Source organism: Lytechinus variegatus, chromosome 3 (assembly GCF_018143015.1).
Source record: "Lytechinus variegatus isolate NC3 chromosome 3, Lvar_3.0, whole genome shotgun sequence".
In the NCBI taxonomy this organism is placed as follows: domain Eukaryota; kingdom Metazoa; phylum Echinodermata; class Echinoidea; order Temnopleuroida; family Toxopneustidae; genus Lytechinus; species Lytechinus variegatus.
This window is the reverse complement of record NC_054742.1, coordinates 60,075,026-60,091,683: the sequence shown is the minus strand read 5'-3', so window position 1 is coordinate 60,091,683 and position 16,658 is coordinate 60,075,026. Positions and strand designations below refer to the sequence as shown.

Genomic DNA, 16,658 nt, shown 5'->3' with positions numbered 1-16,658 from the left:
TGAAGTCACTTGCTTTTCAAACGATTATTAAAATGTCGACAATTTCGATAAAATTTGGAGAACTGCAAGAAAACTTATTGACCTCTTCGTGGATTACTTTTTTTTAAATATATATTGATTTAATCGTTATCATATTTAATCACAGTGTATCAAAGGTAAAATATAGTTAAGACTTGAAGAAAGTCAATTGCAATAAAACTTATCTTCTTCTGTCGTCTGTAGCAACTAAGCAAAGCAACGTAGAATATTAAAATAGATGTTTCATTTTTGTATTTTATTCCTCGGTTTAAACAAATCAAAAACATACACGTTATTCTTTGTATCACTAAAATTTTGTATAGCCTCCACAGTTCTCCATGGATAGAATATTCTTAAGTCAATGATTCCGAATGCATAATGAAGTTGAATTGAAGTAAATTAGCGAGGTATATAAATAAGCCAGGTATGAGAGATAACTAGCAACGTGTGAACGGTTTCCTCTGCTTTCCAATCAGTGCTACTGGCGCCAGACAGGCTCCGCTCCCAGTCTTCGCCCAGACTTTTTCCAACAATATCAAATCAGTTACCGGCGCATAATATCGGTTGTTGATTTCAATAAGTGATGATATAGCTTATGATTACGGATTTGAATATCATATACTTTATTGCATACGCAGACACTTCACTATATTCAAATCATCATAACAGTTTTCCGATTTTAATCCAATTCTTGGCGAGTGTGCGGTCTGAAGTAATAGACTAATGGTGTGGCGCCGCGATGTCCGCAGTGAGGTGAATTGAGGCAAGTCTAGCAGCGATTGACATACATGGTGATTCCACCTTGCTGTCAATGTACTACACCTATCTTATCACTCACAATAAACAGGTTTAAACCAAGTAATGGCATATTTAGGTGATAATTACTAGCTGTCGGCAACATGATTACGAACAGAATCACCTTGACTGTGTTTTCTCTCATAGTCCAATTTCTTTCCACTTACAAGAAAAATGTTCGGGGGGGGGGGGGGTATTGATCATGATGGCATATTAATTATCTCCATTGTTTTGTTTTACAAAAAAAAATCATAATTTAATTTAACAAAATAAGGGTCACTATTGTTTCCTTAATTTCGTACATGCCTATATTACCACTCAATTCTGTTGTTATGGCCTATATTTTCCGTGGCTACGTTGTATATATAAAATTTAAGAGGATTTAAAAAAGAAAAAAATATTTAAAAGAATCAAGGGTTACTAAATATACTTGAACTTTTGGCATCTTCTATTTTTAACCACTAATGTAGAGTGATCCCGGAGACGATTTAAGGGTATCTGGATAAAGTATTTGACACTTTGAAGGAAGTATTGAGGAAGAGTTTAAAGGGAATGATTTAGATCCGATATTTCCTGTCTTTGGTACATCCTAAACCTATGTAGAGCCAGACGTTCGTCATAGGATGGAAACACACACCTTGTTATCAATGACGAAATAGATGAAGGAGAATAATGCGGAAAGGTATACATGAAATTAATAATTACATACATACAAATAAATGCATAAATAAACGAATAAATACGTAAATACATACAGAATTATATGAATGAATGAATATGCAAATCATTTTGATTGATTAATTAATAAATAGGCCTATATATAGTAAAACAAAACTAAAATGATCAAATAACTCCAATCACATGCAGTATCACGCCAATATTCGTCTTATTGCTCTATGGTCTTATGCTCTTAACTATTAGATACATGTATAGCATGATGGGCAATTTCACAAAATTGTTTCCGGGTGAGGCGTAAACAATAATTTTTTACCAACTTTTTACAGAAAAATCGCGTATGTGTGCGTAATGTGTGATGATAGTCTATTTCAATAGGGTTGGCCCTTTACATAATAAGCTTCAGAATGGTTTTAACAAGCATTATCGACAGCAATAGTATTTGTGCATTCAATAAGCAATAAAATTCACAGACTTCTCAAATTAGTACAATTTATTTATTATTTCAATCAGAGATCCAACGCATAAATCATTTCTAAACAAATTTTTACATTTTCCCATTTAAATTCGACAAGGAACAGCAGCATGTAACCATCACTCTTTATTTTCAAGGATGCGAGAGGAAGTTTTTTATGGTCTTAACTCTTACTGTGGCGCCATTGGTTTCTCAAACTCTTCTTGTATACCTTTGACGATATGTATTGATTTCAAGGAGACTAGACGTGCATCCGGGAGATTCAAATTTCGTTTTTATGTCTGCTTCGCGGTCATGTTCTGTCCTACAAAGGGTCCGTTGGTTGTCCACGAATGTCTGTTCGTATTTCAATGTCCCATCGATTTTTGTTAATATTTTTTTATCTTATTTATTGTTATGGGGGGGGGGGTTGTGGGAGGGCAATTTCATATTTGCTTAATTTGGAAGGAAATCACCTTTTCTGTCATTGCCCCTAGATGGTGTCGGTAACATTTTGCTCAACATAAAATAGATAACAAGAATAAATATTATCGACGAAGGCATAAAGTATGAGTGTCTTCAACGACACAAATGATATTAAATGATAGACTATTATGATTTAGCAAACAAACAGAATTTTTACTTAAAATTTCCTCGAAATTTAGATGGAAATTCTTTTCGATTGAAATTCGCGATATTTGCGAATAAATTGTCAGTTGAACAAAACATAGGCCTGTCAGCACCCCCTCTATTTTTAAAATTTCTATTTTGTGCCCCTCTATTTCAAACTCCCAGAACCACCACTGTAAATTCAGTGATGAAATACAACAGTTTAATTATCAGTAATCATCAATTATTTTGTTTTAAAAGGGAAATCCTTATCATATCAACTTTCAAAAGTGAAACATGTCTTCCGTCCTTGGCCAGAACCTAAAATTGTCTTTGCCTTTCAGACATCAGAATTTTTATTCATATACAATTCGAAACTGCTATATGATCAGCTTTACTGCAAGAAGTGTTGCTTTTCAAATAAAGTTAATAGGGCTATGTACTGAAACAATTAAATTGAAATTTTGCTCACGCGACGTCAGTTCAGATCCTTACAACCTCTTCAAAATAAAAATCTTCTTTAGGCAAAAAAAAATGACAACTTCACGACATGTCATTTTTTTACAACGAGCATAAAATAAGTCTATACTGTTCCTCATGCATATATAATTAATTAAGTAGGGTATCATGAAGTAGGCCTATGAACGATACGTCATGTACGTTACGACATTGTGTCGGGAATTATTTCAAATATGAGGTTAGGCAATAATAATCCCCAAAAACTTTCAAATGAAGAGTTTGAAAGGATGAAGTATTATTTGCACAAAACAAAGATCATGTGCTTCACAAATTCAGTAGTTTGAAGTACCAATAGGAGAACGACAATTGTATTTCAAGCCTGAAAAATGCAAGTATATAAGCTCGCATCTCCAGTTTTCTTTATTATACAAGTCGTTTTTCAAGAGGAATAGACTCTTGAAATATCACGCGACTTCAGATATTCCGGCATTTTTGTATCGAATTCAAGTGCACCATTCTTACGCTTGCGTCAACAAAACGAAATTATATCTTATTTTATAAGTACGTTTATATAGGAGTTGTGCAAAGTATCTAATTTCTTTCTTTTGCTTTCGATTATAGCTACAGGCAGCTACTACAACTAATAATCCCATAAAAATTGTCTTACTTTTTTTCTATTCCTCTTGAAATTCATCAACGTCGACACACTGAGTGAGGGAATTGTGAGGGTTTTCGCAAAAAATAATGTAAATCTATAAGCCGGAAGGTGAAATAATCAAGTAATTTTCAAAATATAGCCATTATTAGTCCCTTCAAAAGCTCATATTCCAATTTAAAACGATAGGTCTATTGGTATTAGAATCGTGAAGTTCATTTCAATTTGACATTAAGACGGGGATTGGACAAACATGATAAGTATAATCTTGATGCAAAGAAAAGCCATTTTGCAATATAATAAACGTGTCAGGCAGAAGATGCAAACCATATACATGATATAGAGAGACAATAACGATAAAAGCCCTCCGATAAAACAGATAAAGGAATTTAGCTGGCGACATCTTGCGGAGGATACAAGAAGTCATGGTCATTTCCAACCCGGCACACAGGCGAGGGATCATGCCTCTAAGCGCCGCTGGCTCCATAACTCTAAATAAACATCGTTTATAATATTGATATCATATCCCAGTGGAACATTGGGAGTTGGTATGGTTCAGCTCGAGAAAATATTGCTCCCCATGCCATGCCGCCACCTTGTCTGAGCACGCAGCTCTCAGCCAGGCCGGCGCCAGCCCGCGATGGGCAAGGGGGCGACATGACCAGGTACTAATAGCTTACCCCCTTTCACAGCTAGAGGAATTCAATGTAAATCGATACTGTGTCAATGTTAAACGTGACATACCAATCTTCATATTGTAAACTCCTCTCTCTAAACGAATCTTTTGTCATGGTATACAACGAGAAAACATGAAAAGCAGTGGCGTATATTGAGCCAAAACTTTATGGGGGACCCAACATCATGAACATGGTTGCGTGAAATTGCTTAAAACTCCCGAGCGAGCTAACAGTTTGAGCGTTTTGAATTAAAAATTCATTTATTGAGATAAAATTATGGAAATAGCAGTATTCTACCCCCTTTCATTTTCTTTCCCCTTTTCTCATTTTTCTTCCTCCCTTTTTCTTGGTCGAGGGGACATGGTCCACAAGGCCAAGCCCCCATTCCCATCTGTAAGCCAATGATGGAAAGTGAAGGTCACCGTTTAAGTACTAGTATTCCATTAATCAGAAGAACTTACATGAAACATGCTTCCATTTTAGTTCTTCATTTTATTGTAAAACAATAGTCATTGTCTCAGTTTGTGATGTTGAATATGGGTTGAGGGTCTAGATTCTAGACTAGAAGTGTAAGAAAGAGAAAACTACTAAATCCCCCAGTGAGGTAAAGGGTTCCGACTTCTTGTCGCCGTTTGAATGGCGTCAGGTATAAACTGCCCAATTTCTATTTTCATTAGCAGACTGCCACGTCTTGTTTTCGAAACGGTGAAAGCAAGCAGGGCAAACGATTCCGCACATTTAGGATATTTTTACGTGCGTTTTGTCAGAAGTCTTGAGGGAAGATGAGAGTTTGACGATCTACGGGAGGTGGGGGTCCAAATGTCGCCCCCCCCCAAAAAAAAAAAAAAAAAAAATCTTCAAGACATAATCGAGTATACATTTAGATGAGTGTCACTTAAGATTGTGGCAATTGAATGCAACATGATTAGGTTTTGTTTGCAATAATGAGAATAAGAAAATGTCACTTTAAACTTGCATCAATAGCCTCAGCCAATTCAAAAAATTAATATTGTATTCCGAGAACCCAATTATCGTCACTCCTTGTTGGCACACAAACCTGTCTCGCACACAATTCCTTTGCTTTTTACTTTTTTTATTTCTGAAGAAAACCACCTCGGAAGACTGCTATTCTTTTTAAAATACCCATCAAACCCGGGACATTCAGATAAAGATGGCATACGTCTGAAATGGAGGCTGTATGAGCAAAAAAGTAAACCCTTCTGTGATAAAAGCGGGTAAAATGAATTAGGCGGCTCCAGTCGTCTGACTCGATTGACAGAACTTGTAAATAAAAATGGCGCGAAAAGTAATCAATCTACAGCTCACCGATAACATTTAGTGAGAACGTTGACTTGAAGACGGAAAGAGAATACTCATATTTGTCTCGTCATGCGAGCATTATTTCATTCGGTAAAATCTGTAAGTACAGAAGGCGATCGATGAGCTCAACATCGGATCTAGAGTGTGTTTCTGTTCAGGTGACGATGGTCTTGTATACTGAAAGATTTTACTCCAATGACAATTGTTCACCTTTCCCTGCTTGGATTTATCAATATTCTTGAGACGGTTGAATGGACGTTGTTTTTTATCTTATACGATTTGTAAATTTGTTTAATAACACTTTCGTTCCCAAAAAAACTATTCACTAACAATCAGTCTGAAAATCTGGTATATGTTGTTCTACCATGATTAGGTCCATGGTTCTACCATATACCAGCCTGTTACAAATTCATACATGTACTTCGCAAAAGCAAATACAGTTCACCAACAGGCAACGGAAATCATAAAGATAAAAGGAAAATAAATTTCACTTTCCACATAATGACTGATCTGCATCTTTAGACACCGTACCACTTAAAGTTAATTGGCGATCAAAGGACCGGCTATAGCACGGTATAATGATTCAAAGGGTTGTCCGACACCCATCAGACATTAACCCTGATTGAAGTAATTCTATTTTAGACCCCCCCCCCCTCCACGGCCGCCCCCATACTAGAGCTATCTGTATTTTCCGGATAAGGAAAGCACACAAGTACAAGAAGCCGTTTTCTTTTGGGGGTGTTGTTTCATGTTTTCAATCTATATTCTATGTAATAAGCAATATAAACTTTTCGGAGATACAACACTACACCCAATGAAGAGACATCATACATATGTCTCTTTCCTATCGCCTGGATAAAAGCAAGAAGTTTTCACATGAAACTTAACTCAAATGAGCATCAGTGTGTATATATAATTATCAACAGAATGTAAATGCCACGCCCTGCGTGAGAGTCGATTTGGCGTCAAACTGAAACCTTCAGAACACTCGTGGGAGAAGATCATTGATTGAAAGTATTTCGCATCACCATCCTCCAATAAATACATTTCATGAACCTGAAAATATTGGGCACATCTATTGGCATCGGGTGTTACAAAAACCTAACTGAGTAAGTCTGAGGAGCAGGCTTCAAATTTTCAGAGAAAGTTTCACCAAACTCAGATGGAAAAATAAGAAAGTTATTGCATTTTCAGGTTTCGCCTATTAGACAAAACAGTTTAATTTGAAATTTCTTCAAATTAACATCTATATTCTTCCATTTTACATGAAAATATCAACAATATTATTTTTCAATTTGATGATAAAGAGGATCCCACCGCATAATTGTAACATAATAATGATGACGTTACATATCCCATGGGGATTAAAATGGCATTTTAGAAAACTTATATACAGTTATGTGACATCATTGATTCCCGCGTTTGCACACGGCTAATTTTTACCATATTCTCTTCAAAGGCGTCAACTGGCCTTTCTTGATGGGAGTAAACATAGTGATTTTTGAAAACCAAATTTTCCTTGACAACATTGACCCTGAATAAAAGTTGTCAGCAGGCTCCCACCACGACTTTCCCTCTACTCTCATACGAGTTCAGATTAAGACCAATCTCGCGCAACCAAATCCACACACGTCAACCAAGGCGACTGAAAGTCCTCACTTATCCCACACGGCGAAATCAAACATTTCCGCGTATTTATACGTATTCATCACCCCAAAAAATATTTTAACAAGTTTGTATGTTTTTAATTGCATTCATCTGTCCGTCCGGTGGATTAGAGTTATTGGAATGATATGAGGGTTATTCTCCGAGGAATATCGCGTTTCAAAACTGGGGACATGAAAGGGCTAAAGGCTTTGCGGGATCTCGAAAGTTGGCAAGGATGCGAGTGCGAAATATCTCATTTTATCCTGCCTGTCTACCGTCTATGCATTCAGTAAAACCAAAGAACTTATCATGATATCTCTGTTATATTTGAAGTGACTGCTTTATCTAGTTTCAGGTGCAATTTTTTTTCTAACTAAAATTAAGAATAATCCTAACGATACAATTTGCATAATTCAGAATTGTTAGTGTCGCGAGGGCGAACAATTTTTTTGTGTCAAAGAGAAAATACGGTGCTGTTTAACGCGAGTGCCATAGCGCCCCCTGCGTCGAATTGACGAACAATGTCGAAGGGAATTCCTCGTTTTCCGGACCAGCATTCCTTGATTTAATAGGTCTGTTATAATAGCATAGTATTCGTTATGGTCCATAAGACTCCATATAGACCATTGCCTCCCTTTTCCCGGTTGGTTTGGAGCTTGGTACATAGAGCATTGGTACAATACATTAAGAAAGAATAAGTTTAATTCATTACTACATCTGACTTAAATTATATCTGAAATCTATTTTCATTTCTCATAATTATATCATTTAGTGGATTGTGTTTAATTACAGTATTAAAATCTATCTCCTCCATGAAAACACCTAAATGTGTTTTTGTATTTACATGTATGATGTAAGGAAACCAACCATGACATCTTTCGGAACTTTTTTCTCCATTTAATACGCTGTCAGAACATTTGGGAAAGGATCTTGTTTCAAATAATTCTGACATATAAATTGTCTAGATGTCATGAAGTGTACAGTCCATGAACAAGCTCCTGTGCATGAGGAAAATTAAATCGCAACCAGGTTGTTTCTCTACATTTTACCTTCTATTTTTATATTGAAATAAACTATATTCATGAAGATGCTACGTGGCATTTCATATTAATAATGAACCACGAGAATACAGTCATTGTCGAGAAACAGAATGCAAGATATCTGATTCTTAATTACACGACGAGCAATGATTTTCTAACCGTTGCAAAATTGCCTCGCTCGTGTATCCCATGACTTTTCTTAGCAGGTCCCTTGTTTACTCAACTAATGCACCCAACCCGATTATTCACATAAAGCAAACAACGTGTGCGCGTGCACTCTCGTGTCGCTTCAAACTTGAATGAACTCGCCGAACAAAGGCACCCACAGCGCGAGCTTGGGAGGAGCATCCCGAGTACCTCAGGACCGTACCTTCGCTCCTGATAACCCCAAGGTGTTGCCACGGTTGAAGATTGCCTATTTTCCACCGATCTGTGACGATTTGGGATTCATGAGAGAAGAAAAAAGAGAGGACAGAGAGTCGGAAGAAGGTGAGGATAAAGGACGATGGTCCATTGGCCATCTGTCCACGGTTCGACCACCTTTGGTCCTATTGTGCGGACCTAACAAAAGGACCGACACGCGTGTGTCGCGCTTCACCTCCGCCAATCAAAAGACTCCCTGTCGTGCGCCCCTTGTGAAAAACCACCAAGCCTTGACGAAACAACAAGGTGCACGCGAGCTGGCCAAAATTTAAGCTTATTTTTTAATCTTTCCCCACATTCATCCCATTTTCTTTAATTCTCTGTCGTATCCATCCCATTTCTACCGTAATTATCGTCATTATTCAAGATGGTTGGCCAGTCCCCCCGAGGGTGGTTGATCGGATTTGCATGAGGTTCGCAGGGGCTAACAAAATGTAACAAAGTTGCGCAGGAAATAGCTCCAATTTCCATGCTAATGAATTGACGGCATGAGGTGCGGCTGCTACCTGAGCGAGATGCGTTTTTCTTAGACAAAGAACATCTTGCTGATCATCTGTTGTTCCAGTTAGACATCACTAAATTAACAAAAAATTTGCTAAATCAAATAGTTATGTAATTTTTTGATCAAGTGACATTCTACTGCCCATTCATAATTCCCTAAAATATGGAAGTTATCAATCTTGAAAAACTTCGTAAATTATTATATTGAACTTCAGCGAGCAGTCATACTTTTTGTAATAGGGTTTTACCACATTTACCATATACAGTATGATGTAGCATGAATCCATGCACGCCTCTACAAAATAAATGCACTATAATAATGTACTTGCTTTTGAAGTTGCAGTCTCGTCAAGTCATTAATATTCATAGGTTTGCAACATGCAGGCTTCCAAAACATAATTGCAAATCAGGGCTTTCTGGTAATGTGCGCTTAATCCTCCCTCTGGGGAACTCTACATGATTTCGGATTCTGTTTCCATCATTCTATGGAACGTCATGTGACGAATGAAGTGAACAGTGACGATTTTTTTTTCGGTCTCTAAAATCGTGCGGTTTTGCAGAGAACGCCTCTCTTCCATCGATGTTCCGAGCAACGAAATTAGCGAAAACTTTTTGCACCTATATATCTCCACCTGCCAACGGCTAATCTAATGAGCACATATGCGAACAGACAAAAATGTATTGTGGTGCCGACATGATCATTATCAGCAAGAACTGATGAATGTGAAAAACAAACATCAGCTGCTTCTAAACAAACTACCATCAATAAACATTTTGCCCTATCTCATTATTTTCTCGATTGGTTGACCGATTGCGAGGAATTAATTACGTGTATTTATGAATGAATGTTCGAGGAAAAAATACCCAATAATATCCATTAAAAACAATCATAAAATTTGTTTTTTGATCGCTAATAATTATTGATACGCAACCGTTTTCCTCATCAAATGCGTGCTCAAAGGGTTTTCGATATTGAGGCCTATTTTTGTTCGATATCTTTTCTGCACTTTTATTAAAATTACATCTGCAGTCTGCCAGTACAAAAATAATTCCCACCCCCTTTGGTCATTTCATTTCTTAACTTTTCATGTTAAGATATGAATTAATATAGTTAAAATGGTTAGGATATATTTCAATGTCTGGAAAGCTTCATAAAAAATACACTCACTTTGGTGCCAAAGTTCGCGGCAGAGCTTATGAATATTTATAAACCATCTTCAGTCTGAGACGAGTCAAGTAGGTCTCTGCTTTATCGACCCACTTATAGCCTCAGTTTGTAGAGGATCATTTTCAACATACAAAGTTCTTCTGGAAGTCATCTCAAATACAGTGTAAACACACAAATAAAAATTAGATTTTAGATTTAAATTACTTCGATAAATAGGCTGAAGGATAACTTCAAATAGATCGTTGTTATATTATAGTTGATTATTTTGATTCCTACCCTATATTGGATTATCTTAATTCTTCGTTTTAATTTCTCCGACAATTAAGAATGCATGCACGTTTCGTGAAGAGTAGATAATGAAAATGCAATGATTAATATAGTACTCTCAGTTAACCTCAACTTCCTTATGATAATGAAAAATAATACAACGACCGATAACTTGAAAAAAGTGAAAAGATGAACTTTTGTTCTAAATACATTCCAAGATCGGATCCACAACTTGAATGTTGTCAGATTTCGGGGGAGGAAGGTGTCAACTCATTCGATTTTTTAAAAGAATGTTATTAAGAACCTCGTTAAAAAATAAATAAGTGAAATCTTCATAACATTATTGTAAGGGCAGGGGGTATACAAAATATTAACAGCTCCTTTGTGAATTATAAAAAATAAAAGTGTAATGCTTTTATTAAAATAACGCGATGCAGTGATTTTCATATCTAATAAATTATAGGCCATCATATCGCTCACTATTTTGGACATCCTTTTTCTTCGAAAGAAATCGATATGGGCGCCATGAGTGGATATTATTGGAGGGAGACGTGATTCGGCTGTCTCTCCATCATCTTTAATCGAAATCCATGTTGAACACGAGAAAGGCGTCGCGGACTATTATCAGAAGGCCTTAACGATTTTAGGAGTATGAGAGGTGACGATCGAACAAAAGTCACGTGCGATGACCGGAGAGAGAAATCAACAACGACAAAGGTATAGGGTTTGTGATGATTTTTACGGGTTAATATTAAATGAATTCTGAAATAATACTGGAAGTCTATAAGTACATGTATATAATGTGGTCAAATGAAAGTGTTGTCAGTGGATGGAATGCTTGAACCAAATTAGCGGAATGATTTTTTTCTGCAATTTCACTGAAAAGGGGGGGAATAACGTTCTTCAACAAATTTATATTGGGATATGTGGGTAGAAACAATGACTTCTCATGAAGAAAGATGGGGGAGGAATCAAAACGCCAGGGTCTCGCAGAACCTTGAGTTCTTCCAGTCTGACATGAATTCATCCCAAGACCAATTGCTTTCTCTTCCTCTCCCATCTCTCTTCTCTCTCCCTAATAGTAATTCCGTCGGCGGCAGGGGCTGTGAAGAGCCTAAACGGAACGTGAAAAGACAAAAGGCCAATCGCACGGGGCACGAAAGATGCCGTCCAGGCGGATGAGAGCAGACTCGCCGGCGCCACCTCGCCACGCGCGCAGAGGCCCGTCGTCTCGCATGCACATCAACACACGGGTAGCACGCAGCCAGCGACGCACCAGCCGGCGTCGTCCACTATTTCGTCCTCGTTGGGTAAAATGCGTCCCATAATACCAATGGCAGTCTTCTGGCGCCAGCCTGGGTTAAAGGTGTCTTACCTATCTCATGAAAAGCACAGATCATACATCGTGACAAAAATCACGCACTAATATCGTTTTACTATTATCCGGTGAGATGAACCATCCCGTGAACCATAAACTCTATTCCTTGAACCAAGAAAAAAATGTCACAACTGATTATATAAATATTTGACACAATCGTTAAATCTAATTGTTTCTTCGTCATTGCCCCACACTCTATAGACCAAAATGACACAAAAACTTCCTTTTTTTCTTTTTTTTTCGGCCCAGAGACTGCCGAAAAATACGTACGCCTATTGAAGCGTAGTAGCAGTAGTAGTAACACTTCATTTTCCTATACATGTATCTTTTCATCAACAATCGTAGCATCATTTCATAAATTTTAATCAAATCTGTAATACTTTGCCATTATACTGGTTTTCTTATCTTGAAATGATACAGGACCTTTCATTTATACCTTTATCAATAACGTCACTCCTTTTTATGTGAACTATAAACTTTGAAATATAGCAAATGAGCCGTGCAAAAAGTGAAAACAAGATCCAAGTTTTTTACAGATCTTAATTTACCACAGGTACACGTAGCTTGTTTGAGCCTACATTCGTATCTATTGACGTCTGTCTATGAAACGAATAATTTGACGAGATACATCCTACAAAAGTTGCTAAGAAACGGATAGTAGCATTAAGTCCTAATGATCATCATTTTTCAGCACTGGCGACTGGTAATAAACCATCTGACGTGCACGACGAATGATTATCCCCTCAATCATACATAGACCGACGCCTATAGTCTGAATTTACAGGACCTTGTCCGGATACCGTGAACAGGTGATTGGATGAGGAGGGAGTTCCCGTATGGGGGGTTGGGGCTTTAACACTAGGGTGGATCCAGTGCGCCTTCGACAAACGATTTCTTGGAAAATGGACTTGTTTTCTATAACTCAAATACTTTCCAAACAAAATAATTGACAACTTGAAGATTGATGTCAAGTGCTTTCCAGGCATAGCAACAAGTAATGTAAATGAATGCAAAGATTTCCATGTTCTGCTTAAAGGATGCCGTTCCTCTGAAAATTCCCCTTCAATTATGTCGCCATGCCGTTTCGTCTCCGTCATTATCTTGGAAATGAATACAAGTCATGTACCAAAAGTTTATTCAGCCTACAGAGTACAGTCGTAAATATTTTGAGCGACTTCAAAGCCCGAATTATCTGAGTTCTCTTTTCTAAAATAAAAATATAGTTGGACGAAAATAAAGTAGGCCTAATGGTGACTAGAAATATCAGGAGGGATAGAAAACGTTATTATTCAATAATATTACGGGAAATGCTCATTTTCCCGCTGTGAAAATTTATGAAGTTTGTGCTGTTGTTTATAATGTCACTGGTGACACTAATGAAACGTAAGCTGTTTATAGAGACTAGCAAATCACATACACCTTCCATCAAGCAGCAAAGAGCGATCCTCTTCGGAAGCCGGGCTGATAGGGGGGACCTTTGTCGCTAATGGGAGACGCTCTTCTCGCTCGCACGACTCCGGCGACAAAAACAAAGCTGCCCGACTCCGTGGCGCCTCGTTAATAAAATATGGAGCGACACCTGCGGCCGCCGTGGAATTGAAATTACAGGCGGTACGGTGAGTTTTTTCTCTGTTCTTTCCTAGAGGATTTATTTATTTTACCTTTCAATGCCAAGGAAAAGGTAGCATAGCCATCCCATCATGTCTAGATGCTGATGATTATTGTTTGGAGATTGTTCATAATATTGCACGGACCTTTCGAAGAATGCCAGTTTATTGAATCGCTTGGATCTATGAAGGTGTACATCCCATGTATTCTTACATAAATATGAGAGAAGAAAACGGAACAATTTCGAACACCTAACCTTATTGTGCATTGATAAAGTTATTGTATATACGGGACTGCGTGACATCACTTTCCCTAAAGTCGATGAGATTTCAGAAAACAATAGACCCCACATGCACGGACAAATACTTTATGGACGTTTTTTCATGGGGACCTATTAGTATTACGTCTGATGTGGTATTCCCATAACCTGTTATTAATCACTATAGTCTGTACAAATTACATGTAAGCCTACATTCTTATTGCTATGTGTGGCAAGCTTTCATTTTTCAATAACAACCTTTCTATTAACAGTATATGATTTAAATTTGCACAGTTTGCATGGTTTAAAAAGCTTTTGTAACTGATGCACAAAGTATTTGAGCAATCAATGAAAAATAAAACCTTGTTTAAAATAGAACCGGCTTGTTTAATTTTGAAAGAAAGAGTGAAACATTCATTTGTATAATTGTGAACAGGAACAAGCTCAACAAATGAAGTTATTTTCGGTGTTTCTGTTTTGGCATACTATATAATCAGCCAATTGAATGGATGAGTAAAATTAAGGAAATTGTTCATACTGAAAAGGGGAGTTTATGTGCCCTTTTCATGCTTTTCTTTCATTTTCTCCAATTACAAAAATCATTACTGCTTTGAGGTAGTTCAAGGAGTTAAAAAGTGAATTGCTTTGCACTTCACCCATTTCCATCCTCCCTTCTTTGTGGTTCTGAAATTAAAATTTGCAAGATGCTTTAAAAATCATGAAAAAAACTATATACATAGAAATTAATGCCTAATATAATTTCACTGTCCCAAATTTTGTGTTAGTTCGTAAACATACAGAACTTAAAAATAATGTAACATTTTGAATGAATTTATTGTTATCACCTTCAACTGAAGGATGACTGTTTTAAGGTTTACCTTTTTTAATTAACAAAAAAATGTACAGGGAATGATAATTATTTACCTCTTTTTTCACAATAAGGCCTCACACATGATAACAAAATAATTTGCTATTGTGTAGGCTTACAAAGAAATCCATTATTTTAGATTTTTCAATCACTTTGAATAATGATCAATCAACTTCGTCAACACAAATCACAAAAAAGGGGTTAAAACTCCATGTTTAGCAATGTTTAGTTTTACTGAGTTCCAAGCAACAATCTTAGTTAAGAACAAAACGAATTCTAGATTTAATTGCTCTTAGATTCAAAATGAGTCTTAAAAATGCATATAAAATCCATAATTCGATTTCACGAGTCGATCTTGGTTTATTACGTCCATGCACGAAGTTATGAGAGTGAAGCTCGCCACAGTAATACTATATACGAAAGTTAACACAGATGAATTCACTTACTCGTCAATGATACACCATTGTGACAAAGAAATAATTACAAATAGTAACATAAAATTATACACTTTCAAACAAAGGCCCTGGAAATTGTAAAGTTTGGCGTTATCAAACACAGGAGACAATAGCGCCGTGCTAACGAACCCCTAGCGCCAGGTGGATGGGTAAGGAACGCACAAAGCACCGGTAGCTCCATTCATTTCAGGGGATACGTTTATTTTAATACCAGCTCTTTACACTCTACTAAGTTAAAGATCAAAATATTATTTTGCTGGGAAAAATATTAAGATTCAACTAGGCACTACGATGACTTCAGGGGGCATTTGAAATAATCTGAATTTAACCAACAACTGCATTTTTGGGTGATATTACTTGATTTCATTGTTATCGATAACAATGAAGTCGATGACAATGAATCGAAAATAATTAGAGAACTGATGGTGGTTGGGTTAACTACTCGCTGCCTTGAAAAGCAATAAAACGGAGAGTATCGTAGGTACCAGAGCGAATGAAAATGTTTATAATCTGTGTAAAATTGATTAGATGCTTAATGAAAGCTAAAGTAAACTCACCGTTTTTTCGTTGTGGATTTGCTTGTTTTCTCCGCTTGCACCTGATTATAGCGGAATCTGCCATAGTAGCTCCCATACGTGGGGGGTTTATGTTCCAAAATATAAGCCAGTCGGCAAAGGGGAAAAAATCCTACAGTCCCCGAAATCACAGATTCTGTGGGGCTAAGGATTCAACAAGAGTTAAAAATCACATTAAGGTCAGCCAGCCAGCGAGGTAGAGAAGTTTAGGTATAGACAGTATGGTATACCAGGCAAGTTGTGGGAGGTTAACGGCCCTTGTCACCGATCATGAAGCTTGCTGCTAGCACACTGAAAGCCGGCTGGCGCCTAGCCGACCATCCCGGGTGCGCGACCGCCAGTCAGTCGCTCAACTCTCATCCATTACGTCACGTCGAGGGGATTCACGCTCCAGCGGGCCCTATCGCCAATCAACGCATGTTGTACACACCGCTCTCTGTCTATCTTGCGGTAGTATTCTACGCATACACGGATATTTTCGTATTGCCTAAACCGTTGAGTGTGTGTCACACTTCGGGATTTGTGGTCAAACCGTGGCACGTGGGCCTTTGTTTACGTCGCGCGACCAACTCTTCCCACAGCTTACCCATTACACACACTCTGCACACACACACATACTCAATAGACGTGCCTTGGGAAAACCGATAGTAAGGGATCATCTCAAAATACAAATCGTACAATCTACATTTTTCCCATTCCATCTGTTGGAAATTGTTCTGCTTGTATGTTTTCAATTGGAAAGAGGCGTCGTTCATCAAACCAAAGGTACTATAGCGTATTTGTGGGGCGAGTGCCCCATGACAGAAA

General features: G+C 37.4%; 1 protein-coding gene across 1 annotated transcript in view; it reads right to left on the bottom strand.

Annotated features, from left to right (window-relative positions):
* Nucleotides 1–16,221, bottom strand: part of LOC121411537 (zinc finger E-box-binding homeobox 2-like) — a 31,177-nt gene extending 14,956 nt beyond the window's left edge. The window contains exon 1 of the mRNA XM_041604317.1: nt 15,834–16,221. Within this exon, the coding sequence (XP_041460251.1) occupies nt 15,834–15,909 (76 nt within the window). The 5' untranslated portion in view covers nt 15,910–16,221. The remainder of the gene's footprint in view (nt 1–15,833) is intronic.
* Between the last annotated feature and the right edge of the window lie 437 nt (nt 16,222–16,658).